This window comes from Cupressus sempervirens, chromosome 3 (assembly GCF_028749045.1).
Source record: "Cupressus sempervirens isolate cs-2001-9-10 chromosome 3, ASM2874904v1, whole genome shotgun sequence".
Classification (NCBI taxonomy): Eukaryota; Viridiplantae; Streptophyta; class Pinopsida; order Cupressales; family Cupressaceae; genus Cupressus; species Cupressus sempervirens.
In genome coordinates, this window is record NC_143120.1 from 215,728,835 (window position 1) to 215,747,547 (window position 18,713).

At 34.8% G+C, this 18,713-nt stretch overlaps 1 protein-coding gene across 3 annotated transcripts in view; it reads left to right on the forward strand.

Annotated features, from left to right (window-relative positions):
- Positions 1 to 16,525, forward strand: part of LOC149565587 (cell division protein ftsH) — a 75,652-nt gene extending 59,127 nt beyond the window's left edge. For all 3 annotated transcript variants that reach the window (XM_089819110.1, XM_089819111.1, XM_089819112.1), the window contains one exon: positions 15,892 to 16,525. In XM_089819110.1, coding sequence (XP_089675236.1) covers positions 15,892 to 16,088 — 197 coding nt within the window. In that variant the 3' untranslated portion in view covers positions 16,089 to 16,525. The remainder of the gene's footprint in view (positions 1 to 15,891) is intronic.
- The last annotated feature ends 2,188 nt before the right edge of the window (positions 16,526 to 18,713 follow it).

The following is an 18,713-nucleotide window of genomic DNA, read 5'->3' on the forward strand; positions in this document are numbered from 1 at the left end:
TATATATATATATATATATATATCTGTAGAAGAGACATATCTCTATGATAATAAATTAATCATCAATTAGACTATATATATAAGTAGATATATGAAGGTTTGTCTAATTGATGATTAACCAATAACCATAGAATGATAATGCCTAGGTCAATTCAATCCGACTAAAGCTACAAGATTGACACTTTTTGGTTACGTCCATTTATAAACACATCATAATTCACATAATAGCGGATAACGAAGGTTTAAGTCTAGATATAGGCACATAACATGTATATTAATTCATGGTATTAACCCAGTAATTTACTTAGACCCGATAATTTATTTATGTTCTTGCTAGTTTTGATTATCTTGTTTATTAGAGTGATTAGGGTCATGGATTGTATCATTCCCATTTTGGATTTTGTTATGATGTACATAGTAATTAGTGTTTAACTATATTAACTCTCAGTAAAGTAACAAATAGAAAAAGTTACTAAGATGAAGTTAATAAGGTAAATCATCTTGTAGTAGGTAATAAAAGAGAATCATAAAATAGACAAAACTTGCCAAAAAATTGAATTGTGATAAATTTTTTTATAACTATCCTATATACATGAAAACAACTTCACCATTCATCGTTTGTCTTTGTCTCTCCTTTCTAATCTTTCTTGTCGATCAAAATACACATGGGTGAAGTAATCACTTGGTGGACCATTTCCACCACCTGTGCATGAAAGAATATTCTTGTCATTTTAAATTTTAATTGCCTATGAGATCACAAATGGATAAATAAAATAAGAAAAAAGGTTAAAAAACAATGACATTTGGTTCATTGCGAATTTTCCATGAGCCCTGGGTTCATATGTGCATAGCTGAAGTTAGGGCCCACTAACAGCATGTTGTCCACATCCATTGCAGACTAGACTGCTTACAAACTAAACCCAAAAATGATGGATTATTTTGATAATTTGGTAACATAGCTTTAAAACTACTTCATCATTCTTTGCAGCTCTAATGACTGGACTCTTTATAATCCTTTTATTATGACTTTTATGACGAGAATCTTTCTGTTTATTTAACATTCTCATGGGATGTAATTGTTCTTATGTGTTGACACAATTGTTCTTCCTCTATGACTTATTTGAGTACAGTTTACGGTGCATAGAAACACCAACATTTTTTTACTTAAATATGATCTAGGATCATAAGAGTGTCCTCTTATTGAATTGCTTTTCCCTCAAAGCTATTAAACCCATGTAATGTTCCATTCGTAGCATTATACCCCAAACTAGTAGCCAATAATAGAAGCACCGAGTGGTCGTAGGGTTGTAGCTAGAGACAAGTAGGTAGGTATGGGCCATACGATCTATGGAGGAATGTACGGTGGATAGGAGTAGATGATGTGTAAGCCGTACGGTAGGATGGCCGTACGAGAGACACTTATTGGTTGTATGGTAGAGAAGAAGACAATGGGAGAGTAGACTTGGCTGTATGGTCAGTATGAAGGGTGGTTGTACGGTATGGGAAGTAGGTTGTATGGTGATGGAAGATAGGCCATACGGTGAGGGAGAAAGAGGCTGTAGAGTATGTGGGTTGGCTGAGGGTAATGAGATGGAGGTCGTACGATGATGGTTTGATGGTCGTACGGTAATGGCTTGGGACGGGGATGATTTAGCACCTTCTATGCAGAAATATTCTGTAATAACTCATTTTCTTGGGTCTAAATTAACAACTAACATACTCATAGAAATACATTTATTACTTCAATTTCATAGGAAGACAGTTATATTAGTCGTGTTCATGTGAATGAGATTTATTGTTAAAATCAATTAGACAAAATTTCTTAACTAAGAACTTAAAACACCATTAATGAATTTACCATAGAAATTAAAATCCACATATTGAGGAATTTGAATCGATAAATCGTTGTAAGAAGGCTTCTGCAATCACCCAGATTAGTCCACAAATACCACTATAACAAAATCAAATAACGACTACCATTCAATACTACTATATCAAAATCAAATGATGATTACTATTAAATACCACTATATAAAATTAGGACATCACAAACCACTGTATCAATTAGGGCATTGATTTCCATTGGATCATTTAAGGCTTCAAATACCACTGTATCACTTAGGGCTTCAATTACCACTGGTTCATTTAGGGCATCAGATACCACTGTATCAATTAGGGCATCGATTACCATTGGATCATTTAGGGCATCAGATACCATTGCATCAATTAGGGCTTTAGGTACCACAAACAATTAGGGCTTCCAGATACCATTGTATCATTCCTTTCCTTCCGCTTGCTTAATTGTGGCAATAACTCAAGATTAGAAGATATGCTCATATTCAATATTCATATAAATGAAAAGCAATTCATAAATCTCTCTCTCACAGCTAGGTGTAAAATAACTGTAACAATGAAATACTCAATTAATCTTACCTTTTTGCATATACATCATAAAATTGATAATACCTATTTTCTACAAACAATTGAATGTATAGCTTATCTTTGTCTGTTGCACGTCCAATAACTTGAGGAGAGGTGAAACATTGTCAGGGGCTTAACCACGCAACCTTGGACCAATCTTTATCCCCACACAGTCTCTAACGAGAAAGGCCCTCCCTACCCGGAATAGACAAGGATTATCTTGTCATCCACTGAGCATTCTGGTGTTTAATCACACCCCTCGATTTGACAGCAGGAGATTATAATAACAAGATCATGTATGAGCTATTAAATAATTCAAACTAAAAATGGCAAACATTGTTATGTCATATTTGATTCTGTTTCAGATTCCTTTCCCTCACCTCTTCACCCTTTTCCTTGGCTACACAGCCAGGTGAGTCCAAAGTGTTTGGAATTCTCAGAACAACCGGTTCTTTCTATTGATTCCCAACAAATTCATGAATAACTTTTATGTTCTAGCTTATCACAATTTGTGATTTGAAAAAAGATATTTTTTAAGATTGCAGAATTAATTGTTTAATTAATTAATTTAATCATATTTGATTTCTCTTCTGCGTTTGTGCAGATTCACTCCACCTCTTCACCGTTTCATGGTTTCTTTGCCAGTGAATCCTAGGTGCCTGAAAGATTATGATCATTTTGTCTTATTTACACCTCTTCACCATTTCACAATCTATGATTACATGATTATGTTCTTTAAAGATTCCAAAATTGATTCTAATTTCCAGTGGCATAATAATTTTATGGATCCATACCATGGTTACTTGGCTTTCATTTGCCATGAACAAGGTTAAATTTAAAGAAGGTCAATCTGTAAATTCAAACAAGATATCATCATGATAAATGTTGAAAATTGCTGCTATGAAATTCAGTGTTATTATACCTTTTCATTTTCAGGTTTTATTGCATTTGGAAAATCTCTCCCATAGGAGATACTATTCAACTAGATACAATGAAAGTAAGAAGAAAGTTCATTATAAATCATAGGGATAATACAGTGAATTTAAAAACGTGATCTTAAACAAAAGATAAGAGAGTCTTGTGCCTAGCTGGCTGCCTTAGAAAATAAACCTATTGGAATGATAACTTAGCTGATAAGAATTTCGGTAATGCTTTGAAGATCTTGAAATCTAATCGGTTTCCTCCAGTTGCTTGAGACGTCACCTATAGGGCATACAATCTCAGATTCTTAGCCGGATTACTTACACGGCAAAGGGAAGACTTCGTTCTGATTGATCAAAGTTACTTCTTGATAAATATGGGGTATTGGCAGGAGTAAAAATACTGAATACTGAGATGAAGTTGGGTGTTAAAGATATTTGGAAATAAAACAGCAGAAGGAATTCAGAAATGTGTAAAACGAATGGAATTAATAATAAGTTCGGCTCCTCTCACGGCTTCCTTAAATGGAGAGCAAAATATGACTCCTTGGCTCCCACTGGTTACAAAAAGATTATTTGCCCATTCAAATTCCAAGCATTAAAACGATTGGAAAAAGAGAAGGAAAAGAAAATAAAAAGGTTGGAAGAGAAGTGGGAAAGATTATAGTTTGATTATTGCCAATTTATCATGCCAAGTGTTTTAATCGGTTAAAAGCAAACAATATTAAAAAGAAAAGAATAGAGTTGGAAAATTATAATTCGGAAATTATAATTCAAATGTTATTATATTTTGAATATTATTATAATCTTATATTTATATATGTACATGTAAATATATTAACAGGGTGACATCACTTTATTAAATTATTATAATAAAATGGCGCTATTTCATTTTAATATTTATATGCACGTGTATTAATAGTTATTATAATGATAAAAGATCAATTAAAATCCTTTGAGGTATGTTTTATATTTTAACTCAATTATTTATGTTTCTCAAATTATTTATTTAAATAGCTCATGCGGGTCCCACAGTTGTATCCTGTTTTTAAGTCGTTAGGTCCTCAATCCATCTACCAAGTGATGGTGATGCTCCTATGCCTAATTCTTTTCTGACAATGCTTCCACCCCTTTGACGTGTTTTCTGCAAGGAAATTCTCTGTAATTAAATTATATTATCATAATAAATTATTTAATCATAAATAATCATAATGATTAACCATCTTCTGAATTCCATGAATTCGTGATAAATGATCAACTAGCTTGTTATCTTCACTCGAAATTATAACAACTAATCATCTTACCATTTCGCAAGATTGTAACAAATTAAATTGCCAACTGACTTCATGTGAACCTCAATGGCTATATTTTAAATTAGGTCAAAAATTGGGATGTGACATATTCCGAATGCAATCTTGATAATACACATAACAATGATAGATATAAAGGTAGTCTACAGACAAAGATATTCTAGAAATAATGTTACTTGTAAACAATAAGGATGCTCCGATTTGCTAGATCCGAGTTAGGAATCTTGAGTGGAATAGGGTGAGGGTTGAGTCCCACTGAAACTGGAAAGCCAAGTAGGGAAGATCTTCCACTTCCAAAATGGCGAACAATCCAGAACTTCAATAGGAATTCGCAGTACAAAGAAATAATCCAAATCGCATACCAACTACTGCCTACATGTCGTGCTTTAATACCCATCAGAGAAACTTTCCAAGGGTTTACAAAGATAGCTGACAGCAAAACCTACCTACGAAAACAATTAAGTAAAAATGGGTCTGAGATATACTAAATCAGTTGGCCTATTAACAAAGGTTTGATTAAATATTTATATGAGGATAGGAATATTATAGTCCCTCTATCCCAAAATTTGCTCGTCCTCAAGCAAATGCAAATCGGATTCTTGGAAACCTTTTGTAATTAGCTTCTTCAGTTTCGAGTCAGATACCAAGTAGATCTTATCGCCATAATAAATGATATCATCAATAACTTGGTATCTTTCATCATGTATATAGCCATCCATCAACTGACATGCAAAAGTATTCTAGGAGTACTCGGCCAATAGATGGGCCCGCCAATTATCCAAGGAATGGGGTAAAGTGTTGACTGCCATGTTTTTACTTGTAACGTATGGGATCATGTCATGTTTAAAAATGGCCTCCATCTTCTTGATTGTTACTTCCCTTGATCCTTTATTTGACATTCCTCTTAGCAATACTTTCTTTCTATCCGTCTCGAATGAGAAGTCCATCCTCTTGAAACTTTGGGTGTATTGGTCAAGGGTCTCCATCCACTGGATGCCCAATATGATATATGTATCAACCAAATCTATGACAAAGAAATCATTCATCAAGGTATAGTTTCCCATGGAAACTTTTAGCCGTGGGATCACATGAGTTTAAGGTAACAAGGTTCCTCCAACAACCTTAACCTCAAATCCTCCATGCTCTACTGCATGCGAGCCCTTACTAGTGAGCAAAGATGAATTGATGAAATTGAGTGTGGCACCACTATCAATCATTACTGTGACTCGTTTCCCGTGAAGTGTGCCACGAACCCTGAAGATACTACTAGCCATTGTAGTGAGGGTAGCAATGAAACCCCCTTTTTGTATCAAGGCATTTATTCTCTCGTGCTGGTTACTTTCTTCACCAGTCGCTATAGGTACTTGTCCTTCATCGTCACCAAGAAACACCTCAATGTAATGGATCTTTCTCTTCCCAAGGCATCGATGATCTGGTCCCCATGGTTCCTTGTACGTGAAACAGAGCTTTTTCCTTCGGAGCTCTTGCTGAGAGTCTTCATCCAATGGAGGTTTTTTTTGAATTGGCACCTTGTCTTTGTATTCTTGTGGGGACGGTGTTGGCGTAGCTATGTGAGTTTTGGAGGAAGATGTGGCCATTTCACGCACCTTAATAGCTTCGTTGAGTGTGCACGGGTTGAACCCTTTGATCCAACTTGTCAAAGGCTCTTTCAACCCATCCATGAATAACACGATTTAACGTCTTTCAGAGATGTCTGTGACTAATACTGACAACCTTTGGAACTCAGTGATGTAATTGTCTACTATTTGCTTTAGCTGAGCTAGATCTTTGAAGTTTAGTTTAGGATCCTTCCCATCGAAATAGTCAATCAGTCTCTTAGTGAACTCGACATAAGAGGTTTCTTGGTCATGGCCGAGAGTAACCAATCCATGGTGCCACCATTTTTGCACTACTCCTTCCAAATGGAGTGCTACGAACTTGATTGCTTCCTCTTCGGGCATCGGGTTGAGTTGGAAATAGGTGTCTGCCTTCAAAACCCATGCCTGTGTAGTGATGGCTCTAGATCCATCAAATGGTGATAAGTTTACTTTTTCGATCTTTCTCCTGAGATCATCATTAAAGTAACCACGATTTCCGCCACCTGAATATCTCATTCTTAGATCAACAGTCTCTGTAAGATATATCACCTTCCATATTCGCGTTCCTCCAATCTTCCCAAAGTTTTTCTTATATTTCCTTAAAAAGTGGGCTCTCTTTATTTTGTGGTGCATCTGTCCTTGGAAGGAAGATGGGTATCGAGGGTCAAGAACAAGAGGGTTGAGAGTTTGTCCTTCCCAAAATAGGGTTGTTGCTATGCCCATTTTGTTCTCTTGTTGTCTTTCCCTTGACCAATTTTTGTAGCATTTCCTGCAGAAGCCTTTGGGTTTCGTTGATTTGTATTTGGTTTCTACTGAGCTCTCTTAAAAGATTCATGAGTTCTGTCATAGGATCTTGAGGATCTGCCATTCTACCAACAAGGTTATTTCGCGTTCTCCTTCGGATATAAACTTGCATTCACTTCCACAAGCTAGTAGAATCACTGGCTCTAGTACCACTATAATGTTTCGTTTGTAGCATTGTACCCCAAATTGGTAGCCAGTAATAGAAGCACCAAGTGGCCGTACGGTTGCAATTGGAGATAGGTAGGTAGGTAGGGGCCATACGGTCTATGATGGAGGAATGTACAATGGATAGGAGTAGATGATGTGTGAGCCGTACGGTAGCAGTTGGATGGTCATACGAGAGACACCTATTGGCCATACTGCAGCAAAGAAACAGTGGGGGAGCAAACTTGGCCATACGGTTAGTATGAAGGGCTATACAATATGGGAAGTAGACTATACAGTGAGGTAGAAAGAGGTTGTACAATATGTGGGGTGGCTGAGGGTAATGAGATGGAGGCTGTACGGTGATGGTTTGATGGTCGTATGGTAATGGCTTGAGACGGGGATGATTTACCACCTTCTATGCAAAAATATTCTGAATGCAATCTTGATAATACACAAAACAATAATAGATCTAAAGGTAGTCCAGACACAAATATTTTAGAAATAATGTTACTTGTAAACAATAATGATGCTTCGATTTGCCAAATCTGAGCCAGGAATCTTGAACGAAATAGGGTGAGGATTGAGTCCCACCGAAACCGAAAAGCCAAGTAGGGAAGATCTTCCACTTCCGAAATGACAAGCAATCCAGAACTCCAACAGGAATTTGCAGTACAAAGAAATAATCCAAATCACATGCGAACTACTACCTACATGCCGTGCTTAAATACTTGTTGGAGAAACTTTGCGAGGGTTTACAAAGATAGCCGACGGCCACACCTACCTATGGAAACAATTAAATAAAAATTGTTCTGAGATATACTAAATCAATCGGCCCATTAACAAAGGTTTGATTAAACATTTATTTTATGACGGGAACATTACAGCCCAAGTATGCCCCTTTTCTGTTGATTTTGGGTACCAAATGTTCCTGAATTGGATTTGGAGGCAAATTGCCTATGGGTATGCGTAGGATTCACATTTTTTATCATCAAAATGCATTGGGGAGCAGGATTTCGTTTCCAGTTGATTTCATGTGTGACTTTGCTAATCCAAAAATATTTGGATGTTGTTTGACTTCCAAAAGATCAAAAAATAAATAAAAAATTAAACCTTAAAATGGTTGATAAGATTCAGACCTGTAAGCATTGACCCAAAACCAAGTGTTTTTAAAATATATTTTTGATGCAAACAATGAATCTTTATTTTCCTCTATTGTGAACTGTGAATCTTCAATCTAATGCCATGACAATAGACAGAAATGTGTGTTGTATATTTCATTAAATACAAATTTATATAGTGTAATATATTTAATATAAATAATATAAATTTAATTAATAATAAAATATAGATAGTTTTGAATATTCAATTAAAATAAAAAATGACAATACATATGAATAGGTATGAATTTCTAAAATACAAAAAAATTATAAATTTAAAATGGTATATTTAAATTTTATATATTTTGAAATTTATTCAAAATATTGTTTATATGACTGAAAATAGTAAAGCTCAATATAATATTATATAAACTTAATTTTATATAGACTACATATGTATATAGTCAATATATACTATTTTTTATGAATATTATAATATTATATATATTGATATTCTATCGAACAAATAATACAAACACAAACCCTACCCAATCCCTGTCCAAAAATAATAATTTCATATTCATGTACCATACCCACACAGATACCTGTACCCCTACGATGTTAGGCAATTTAGCCTCAAAGCAATTGAAAAACTAGTTCTTCTAAGAGATCTATGCTGTTTTAACTTCTTGAAAAAAGCTCTCTTTGTGGACATTGCTTTATGGTTCAAGTGGTCAAGGGCAAATAATCTAGTAGATTTGTGACAAAAGTTCAACTTTATCTGTCTTCGTTCCTTGGCTAAATAGATAAAGTAGAACAAATTTTCTAACATTCTCTTCCTAGGAAGAAGATTGTTGGTACCTTCACTGTAGTAACGGAATGGTAATCTTTCGTCAGTTATATGCGAAGTACTTGTTGGTTATCAAAATCGCTGGTTAGAAACCTATGAGCCTTGCCTGCTTGATGCTAGGTATCTAACTAATTTTGGCCAACGTGACAAAATTGAATCAAATCCTCTGCGCTTTTGGTTCCGTTGGACCAAGGCCTGTTTACCCAAATCCAAAACTCGGATGCAAGATGTATTATAGTGGATTATAACACAAAAACGAACTCCTCAACTGGCAAGTGCCAAGGAAATTATCTAGATTGTGATTAATGATTATTTATCTTCAAACTTTGATTGCTTTTTTAAAATTTGTGTGTTGCTGAAAGAAAGAGTTAAAATGAGTTATTAAATAAAATCAAAATCCTTAAAGAAAGAAAATAAAGAAATGCCAGCATTCGATTCAATATTTAATGAGCAATTTTATGATCAGTGTCAAATTCTAATTGGGTAATAGAGTCAAACATATATTTTTTACATACAACTTTATGACATTGATGATATGATATTTGCTGATAATTCACTAATTATGACACCACAAATTGTTATATTTTAGCGTATTCAGATTAGTCTATTATGCTTTGACCATTATGTGGACACAATAGATACAAATAATAGGAAAGAACCTATATCTTGCACTTATTTGTACTTGTCTAATCTGAATAGCAATAAACAATTTAGTGTACCTATCAAATCAGTAAATCATAAACAAAATAGACAATTAACACCACAAAGGACGAAATATATATATATTCCAACTCTAAAACAATTATAATCCTTACTGATTTTATTGCTGGACAGACTATATTGAAGACACTCAACCTTCTGATGCTCTATTCAGCACAGTTCAATCCATACAATGTCTGAATTAGTGCTCAAAAAATCTGAATCCTCTTTGCTCAGTTCAAAACTTTATCGCTGCCTTTGAAGAAATTTTTAAAACGTGTGCCTGAATACAAAGAACTTTTTTTCTTCTTAAAAAAGAAAATGAGTAACAATGTCTATTCTGGTTTGGCTTTTATATCATATATTTATAAGATGCGAAGAGTTGCGAGTCCTTTCTCAAAACAACATACCCCTTGTTACTTGTTTGTACAACATGAGCCTTAATATGACTCCTAATTTAAGTTGAAAATATTTTAAGAAATCAAAACTAATATTTTCGAAGCCATCCGTATGTATTCTATTCAGGGTAACAATATAAGCATGGGGATGTTTTCGTATGACAGAGGTATTGCTTAAAACATTTTGTCTTCAAATTCCTTTCTCAGTTATATGGATGGCGGTGTAGTTCAAATCCAACTCCATATTCGAGAGAGCCGTTAGAAAGCAGAGAGAGCCGTTATGGAGTCGGATTTGAACTATGCCAAGTCATCACACCAAGTCTTCAAATTCCTTTCTGAGTTATATCTCTCTGCGCATTATGCATCAAACATATGATTCTATCTGATTTGTCGCGGGTGATTTTGTCTTGAATCGTGCTTTCCTCCTTCGCGTGAGTTTCCAATTTATTGATTGACTGACATTCTTCTTGGAGACTGCATGTGTTCCCTTGATCAGTATCATCATGCATATATATATATATATATATATATATCTTTGCACATCCTCATCGGTGTGATGACTTGGTTAGAACTTTCTGCTTCCACGGGGTCGCTAGACCTGTGACAGATACAAAATACTGTTAGATATAACTTAAAAAACGAGTATTATAAGACAGTATAATCTCCCTGATCAGGCGGCCTAGTGAGATATGGGCAACAAAATCTCCACTATTGAGCATATTGTATTGGACATCTTCTGGCTTGTCTAAGGTTTATTGCTTCTGACTGCTGCTTCAAGTTCTTCCTGTTCTCTCCATATCATGTGACGTGAAGTAACTGGCTGATCCTCTTCAAATGCATTCAGACACCATTTGCTTGTTATATCTGACGGTATCCTCAAACACAAGCACATCCAGATTGGTGCAATACTTCATTTTGTATATGTGATTGCTGACTCCATCCATTCTTGACGAACGCTGAAAATGGCATTCGGATGATTCAGTATCTTGTGCAAGAATGAAATATCCTTCCGATACATGGCAACGGAAATGTTGGCAATGATTTAAAATTTGAATTACAACATTTAATCAAACTTAGCACTTATTGAGTTGATATCTATCCACGCAATGCATCCCTTGACCACATAGTGATAGCATCTTCTGAATTTTATCTCTGCAATATTATGTACTGATTTCCATATTCCTTTTGCCAGAAGCCACAGAGAATTGGCCTGCAACCTGAATTACTGGATTCATTGAGTCCATTTACATGCCTTTAAATTTGTTTGGATATTTCATGCCGAGTTCGAATTTAAAATTTTCTTAGACAACTGGACTCCCTCTGCACGGGTATACCAAGAACACAAAATTTCTGGATGCCACTTAAATATACAACGTTTCCCTTAACTGGTATGCACTTCATCTTTTGGCTCCTTGCCTCTAACTGCAAAGTCTTCAGCTGTATGATGAGTCCCAATTAGTTTGCAGTTTGATGTTCCTCCTGCATCCATAATCCCTTCTGTTGTCCTTGCTGGCTGGCATAATGCAACTCTGGATCTACTGGGACTCCTAACACTGGAACTGGAGAAGCTCTTGATTCTAAATCCATATCAGGAGGCCCTATATGATCCGTATTAGACATGTCATTGCATCTTTGTAATAATCTGCAGAGCTTGCAACTGGCATCTGTCTAGGAGATGCATCCTCAGATAATGTGCTGGAAGAAACTTGATATTGCAGTAAGAGATCCTCCGGTTTCAACCTCTGGAGAACTTGTTGCAGTATCTACATTAACTAACTGCTCTTTTTCTGTCTATTCATTCTTTCTTCCAATCTCTGCGAACCACCTACAACTGTCCTGCTTACGAATTTTAATACTTTGAAGCATATTGTTTGAACACAATAGTGGGCAAGATCTGAATATTCTATCTTTGGTATGATATTTGGGACTCTAAAATTTTCTAAATTTTAGAGTTCCACCAGTACTAAAAAGTAAAATTATAAACACGGGATGGTTAAAATATTCATTGACAGACTAAGAAGCCTCCTTAATTAAAAGATTACAACGATTTTCAAGAAGAAAAAATCTTGTATTTTCAATGCATAAAAATACCACCCAAGGAAAAATTCTGTTAATGTCAGCAGAAAAAGAAGTTGCAATTTTTAGAGAATAAAACCACGAATTTTCAAGCATAAATTGATAAACATGGAGAATGATTAGAATATTTGATTATAAAGTAAGGAGTGATAGCATCCTTAAATAAGAGATTACAAAGATCTTTTTGCACTTAATTTGTTGTCATTGATGTCAAACTGTTTTGGGCTTGAAAATTCTGTACCATTGCAATGATCATGTTCCATTGATATATAGTGGTTGAAATAAGCACATTCACCAGCATAGAGTTACAGAGAGGTTGTTGAAATAGCTTGAAAATGGGATTTCTAGAGGCTTAGGCTACTTTCTGGACGTTTTGTCTTATGAAGCTTTGCAGATACATTTGTTGGCTATTAGTATATTACTGATAATCAAATATTCTGTTTATGTTAAGTACAGCTATTGTCAGCATTGATCAGAGATTGTTGAGAAAAGCAGTATATAATTTTCACAAGTGTCTTTGCTTTTGACCGGTGATCTGGAGTTGAATTTTTGAAGGATGGCAATGAATTTTTGTGTAATTGTTCAGAAAATGTTTCCTTGTTTGCTCCAATTTTCACTACATGATAAATCTGTTACTGGTGGTTTGAGAATATTGTAGAAAAATGCAATAAGTTCCATATTCTGGATTTGGTTAATCCTTCATTCCGAGTTTCTGATAGTCATGGAACAGTGCAACTATGAACAGGAATGCTTCGCATTACTTCTTATCAGATATTTATTATGTTGCGATGCTTAGAAGTAACCTTATTATGATGTAAAAATGATTTGTTTTTACTTGGAATAATGGTTTGCATTACCTTTTAAGGTGGCTTGCCGACTTGATTGTAAATTCCCACTCTTTTTGGACTGGCTTAAGGCAATTTGTTTCCTGTGGTAATGTGTATTGATCGTGGTGAGGTGTTTGGACTTCTTGGTGTTTTATACGCACCGATTTTAAATGATTGACATGTCACATATTTCCAACACATGTTTTGGAGAGTGCTTTCTGGGCCAACGCCTCTTCATTTACATGTTACCACTTGCCCTGGCTGACTTGTTGGATGATCTTAGAGTTGTGGTATGTATATATATACGAAAACACACCAGAGATGAAGAAGATTTTATATGGTAAAAGATTGTTGATGGCACAAGCAGAAATAGAGAAAGGATATGAAAGTTAGCAGCAAGAAGTGAAGAATTTTGCCTATTGCAGTGAATTAGATTCAGCATTTGTGGATGCAGTCTGGTCAGTACACAAAATCTTTTCAATATATCAGAAGAATAATATTTAAGGCAGTGAGCCTCTTTTGCATTAGAGCAGGGAGTTCCTTGCGCTCAGCCTAAAACCTATAAAACTGTTATATCATGTAGTGAGTGTGATCCTCACCATTATTTTTCCCATTTTAGGTTTTCCATAAAAGAAGGGGATATAAATTTTAGTGATAAGATTCATGACTCATAAAAGCAGGGGATATAAATTTTAGTGAAGAGTAAAAGAAAGTGTCTAAATACTTTCCTAATAATATTTTTGACCATTATAAACGAAATGTAACAATATTATTTTGTTGAATATTGGGAAAGAGAACTATATTAAGAGAGTTAAGGGAAACTATAGGACTAAGGGAGCAATTGTAAAGTTCAACTTTATAGACTTTGAGTCAAATAGCATGGGACAGAGTAACAGAAGATGCTTTTGAAATAGCATCTTACATCTCAAACGACCATAAATGATATTGAAATGTTCTCATCGACAACTATTTTACAGATCTGTAAAATGATAAGGGAGTGTGAAGTATTTTTGCATTAGGTAATAAAGATCTGGTAGTACAAAATAATTGAATAATTGTTTAAGCCATAATTTTAGCTATTATTATTTAAGTAAATTTTTCCCAATTTTGCGTATAAATGGATGATGTAGTTAAAAACATCGATGAAGTTTGAATTGAGAATTTGTGAGATTATAGGTACAGTTTCGATGAAAAATTAAAGCATGAAGAATATTTCCTTTCACTGAAACACTTGCTGCTGAAAGCTATTTAGAACATCAAAGAGATAATAAACGAGGCTTGCTTTGGGAGGGATTAAGATAAGCTCACAGACTACGGCATGAACTCTCTATGTAACATGCATGGATTGCTATTGTAAATGTTTGAAGTAATCATGTAGTACATTGTCCTCATTGCAAGCCTTTTGAACCTCCGTATATATGACGAGCCCAAATGGAATGTAGTTCCCTAATAATTGCAAGGCATGTATTGAAGCAGAAAGTTTCACCAATTAAGCACTAAGCCTCTAAAATATATAGGAAATTTAAATATAACCAAAACAATTCTTCAATTGATATAGAATCTTGCTATAATTCATTTTTACAGCACTGCAAGCTGATTTTTATCATTTTGATAGGAACCATTCTGCTCCGCGTTCCACAATATCTGTATATTGTTACATGCATACTTGTAGTTTCCCACTAATCCCACTTGCTTGTCATTAAAACTTGATGGCTAGTGCCAAGAAGCCTCTAATTATCATGCTTTGTTAGCATCTGAAAAGGAATTTCGCCACAACCTAAGCTTGAAAATCTAAACCACCAGTTTGGTATAATTGTCGACAATTGAAATGTTAAAATTCTTTTAGATGTGATCACAAAAACTTCAAGAAAAAAATCTTCTAGGTTGATATCAAGCCAATAAATTTTTGTTTATTATGTTCAAAAAATCAGATAGAAGCCTTTGTATTTATGATAGTCTACTATTTCTTATTGAATTGTGTCTTTGGATTTGTATATATGGAAAACATCACTATAAGCTTAAGGAAAATGATGATAATGTTAAATACCAAGGAAAAAAACTGCACATCTTTTTACTGTTCCATGGTAATGTCCTTTAAATCAAACATAGAACCATACCAAAGAACATGTCTCAAGGTTAGTGTCCATAACATCTTTTAGAGATATACGTCCATTGAAGGTTGTCTACTTGTGATTTTCCTCAGAAACCTGAGGAAATCTGCATGTCCTTGATGGTGAACCACGTTTGAGCTGCTAGCGCACGGTTTCATGCTAAAAATCAACTTAAAAACCCCAATTAAATAGCACTTGCATGCAATTTGGGTATCACAGTTGATAGGTGGATAATAAATGTGTTTCTTGGGAGATTTGATTAGAACAGTCACATTTTTGTGAGTTGAATTGCATAATTCAATTGGTAAGCATGTTATTGAAAATCTATCTTTAGTGAGTGTTAACACATTCTGTTAAAACCAATGTTAAATATGCGTAGTAATACAAATCATTGAATTTAACTTGTAACATCCTTATATTTCTTAAGAAATAGACAATTTGAAAATCTTGTTGGCCCATTTCCTTTGGTTGCCTTCTTCTATCTATTTATTAAATGACGTCTTGGATTTATTTTGGCCAATTTCCAGTTAATTATTTACTAGTAATAAGGTATCCTTATGTGATGTTTTCTTTTGTTTTATTGTGCTTGTTAATGGCAATGAGAGCTAACATTACCATATTGGTGCTTTGTAGGAAAAACTGTTGTTACTGTTGCAGACTTGAGGGAAGCAGTCAATAGAGCAAAATATGGGATTGGTAATAAAGTTGCATTACCGGCAGTTATAGAGAAGGAGCTAGGGCGGCTGTTTCCATGGATCCCATCTAGAGCACAGAAAACAATAAATGACAATGATGATGCACAACCTTTGGGTTATCAAACAATTACTTGAGAATAAAGAGGAATACTTGGCTTCACTGAAGGCATGCTACTGAACATGATGTTCAACAATTCTTTGTAAGGTAGCATCAAAATCAACAGAGGGGAAATGACATTCTCTCTCTTGATAAAAAAGGCGCTGTATTATTGCGATGCTTAATTTTTGAATATCATAAAACAGTTGGAGGGTGATCATTTGGATTCCTTGTCCACTATGAGTTTTCAAAATTTATAGAAATGCCTAATGCCCCTTTACTTGGAGTATTAGGGGTTGGTAAAAATTATTTGTCCCACCAATGGACCTTTCAAAAGCAGAAGCAGATTGGATATACTTTCCATAATATGATGATGTATGCAGTTATTTTGTAATATGAATCTGTGATTCAATGCACAGAACATTTTGGCCTACACTTTTTTCAAGAGATGTAATATAGAAAGAGGTAAAAGGGAGATGCAACAAGCGTAAGATATTTGGCTGTATACCATTTAAAACCCATCATTTAATAGATCCATTTTTCCACCAGATTTGTTTTGCTTGTATTATATTACATATATTTTACCCTAACCAATTCCTACAATCAAAGCCTGCAAGTCTTGGAACATTCACACTAGTTCAACAGCAAGTTCTTCAAAACAAAATCTCAGCAAAGAATAGGCAACTTGACAGGCATAAAGTACTCTGGATTTTACAAAAACATAAATTCTGCATTCCAACTCCATAGGCAATATGTATAACACAAAATTCAATCTCCATTGGTTAAATGAAATGAGGTGCATAATAGCCTTTCTAATGATTGAAAGCACCTTGTTCCACTTTTGAAGCTTTTCTCGACTTGTATTCCTCTCCATTGACAATATGTCATTCAAATAGTAATATGATTTGGCATTATCTAATATGGTAGTTGAAGGAACACCAAATCTAGTCACAATTCCATCAAGAAACTCAACCACTGAAGCCTTTGTGGCATATCTTAAGGCTACTGCCTCCATCTTGTGAAGTAATATGTGGCTGCCAAGATCCACTTATGACCATAACTAGAGGATGGGTTTATTGGACCGATGGAATCCAAACCCCATTGGGAAAAAGACTGATTTGATTGAATAAAATGAAGAGGAAGGGCAACCAATCTTTGTTTTTCCTAAGAAGACTCATTTCTCACTTTTTCTCACACTTATGAGAAAAATTGAATAAGGTTGGCCAATAATAACCAGCACTCATTATCCTCATTGTTGTAATCCTAGCTGAGAAATGGCCACCAACAGGGCCATCATGGCATTCTTTTAATAGTTTGCTAATCTGATCTGTATTGATACATCTTAATAGGACTCCATTAGAATCCTTCCTGAATAATATTCCATCCACCAATACATAAGGACTAGGCTGTAACTTGAACTATCTTCTTTTAGCTCTACTTAGGCCTTGTGGATATCTTCCTTCTACCAAGAAGGTAGTCATGTCATATAACCAATCATTCTAATTTTCATTTTCTATTGGTCGCTCATCTTGTAATAAGAGGGAAACCTTCTTAGGTGTCTCAAAAGATGAGACCATTTTCTCACATAATCCTTTTCCCTTTACAAGCTTCATGATCTTGATTTCAATGTCATACTCCATGACTTTAATGATCCATCCAGGGCTGTTTTCATTGATATCCTTATTTAAAAGGAAGTCATTTACACTTGCATGTGGAACTAAGAGTTGGACCTTGTTATTGGATAACATATGTTTAAATTTTTTGAGAGCCCTTGCAACAAAAAAAAACTTGCTTTTCTACATAGTTATATCTTCTCTCAGTCCTTAAGCCCTTCACTAAAGAAAGCAATGGGCTGCTCCAAATTCTCTTTATTTAATTGTTTCAAGACAATCGATATACTTGATTCTCGTCCAAGAGAATAGAGGATGAAATTCTTATCAAAGTTAGGATTGACAAGAGTGGGCGGTGATGCAATAGATTTCTTGATCTTTTCAAAGTTGGCCTTCCCTTGGTCCAAGTAAACATCATTTTTTTTTCAGCATGGTTGTAAGAGGCTTAACCATAGTGGCAAGATTAGGAATGAACCTCCTCACAAAATTGACCCTATTGAGAAAACTCTGCAATCCTTTCTCGTAGTTGGGTAGGGGAAGAGAGAGAATTGATTCTACCCTTTTCGAATATATTGTTAGTCCATCTTTTGACATAATGTGTCCCAGGAGCTTTCCTTGATCAATAGCAAACACACGCTTGGATTTAGAGATACACCATAATGTATACATTTGATGAACACTTTCTTCAAATGATCAAAGTGATTTGTTGCATCCTTTGAATAGATAGTTATATCATCAAGATATAGGACAAGATTTTCCAACACACCCTTAAAAGCCATCTCCGTTGCCTTTTGAAATGTAGCACCTCCATTAGTTAGTCCAAATGACATTTTTCAATAGGCATAAGTACCCCATTTAGTAGTGAATGTTGTCTTGTATCGGTTTGACTCTTGGACTAAAACTTGCTTATAACCTGAAAAGTCATCTAAGAAAGAAAACATTTTAGAGCTACTAACTTTGGACAAAAATTGTTCCATAGAAGGAAGGGGATGGCGTTCTTTAAGAAAAGTCTTATTAAGGTTCCTAAAATCTACTAATAACTTGATTTCTGCA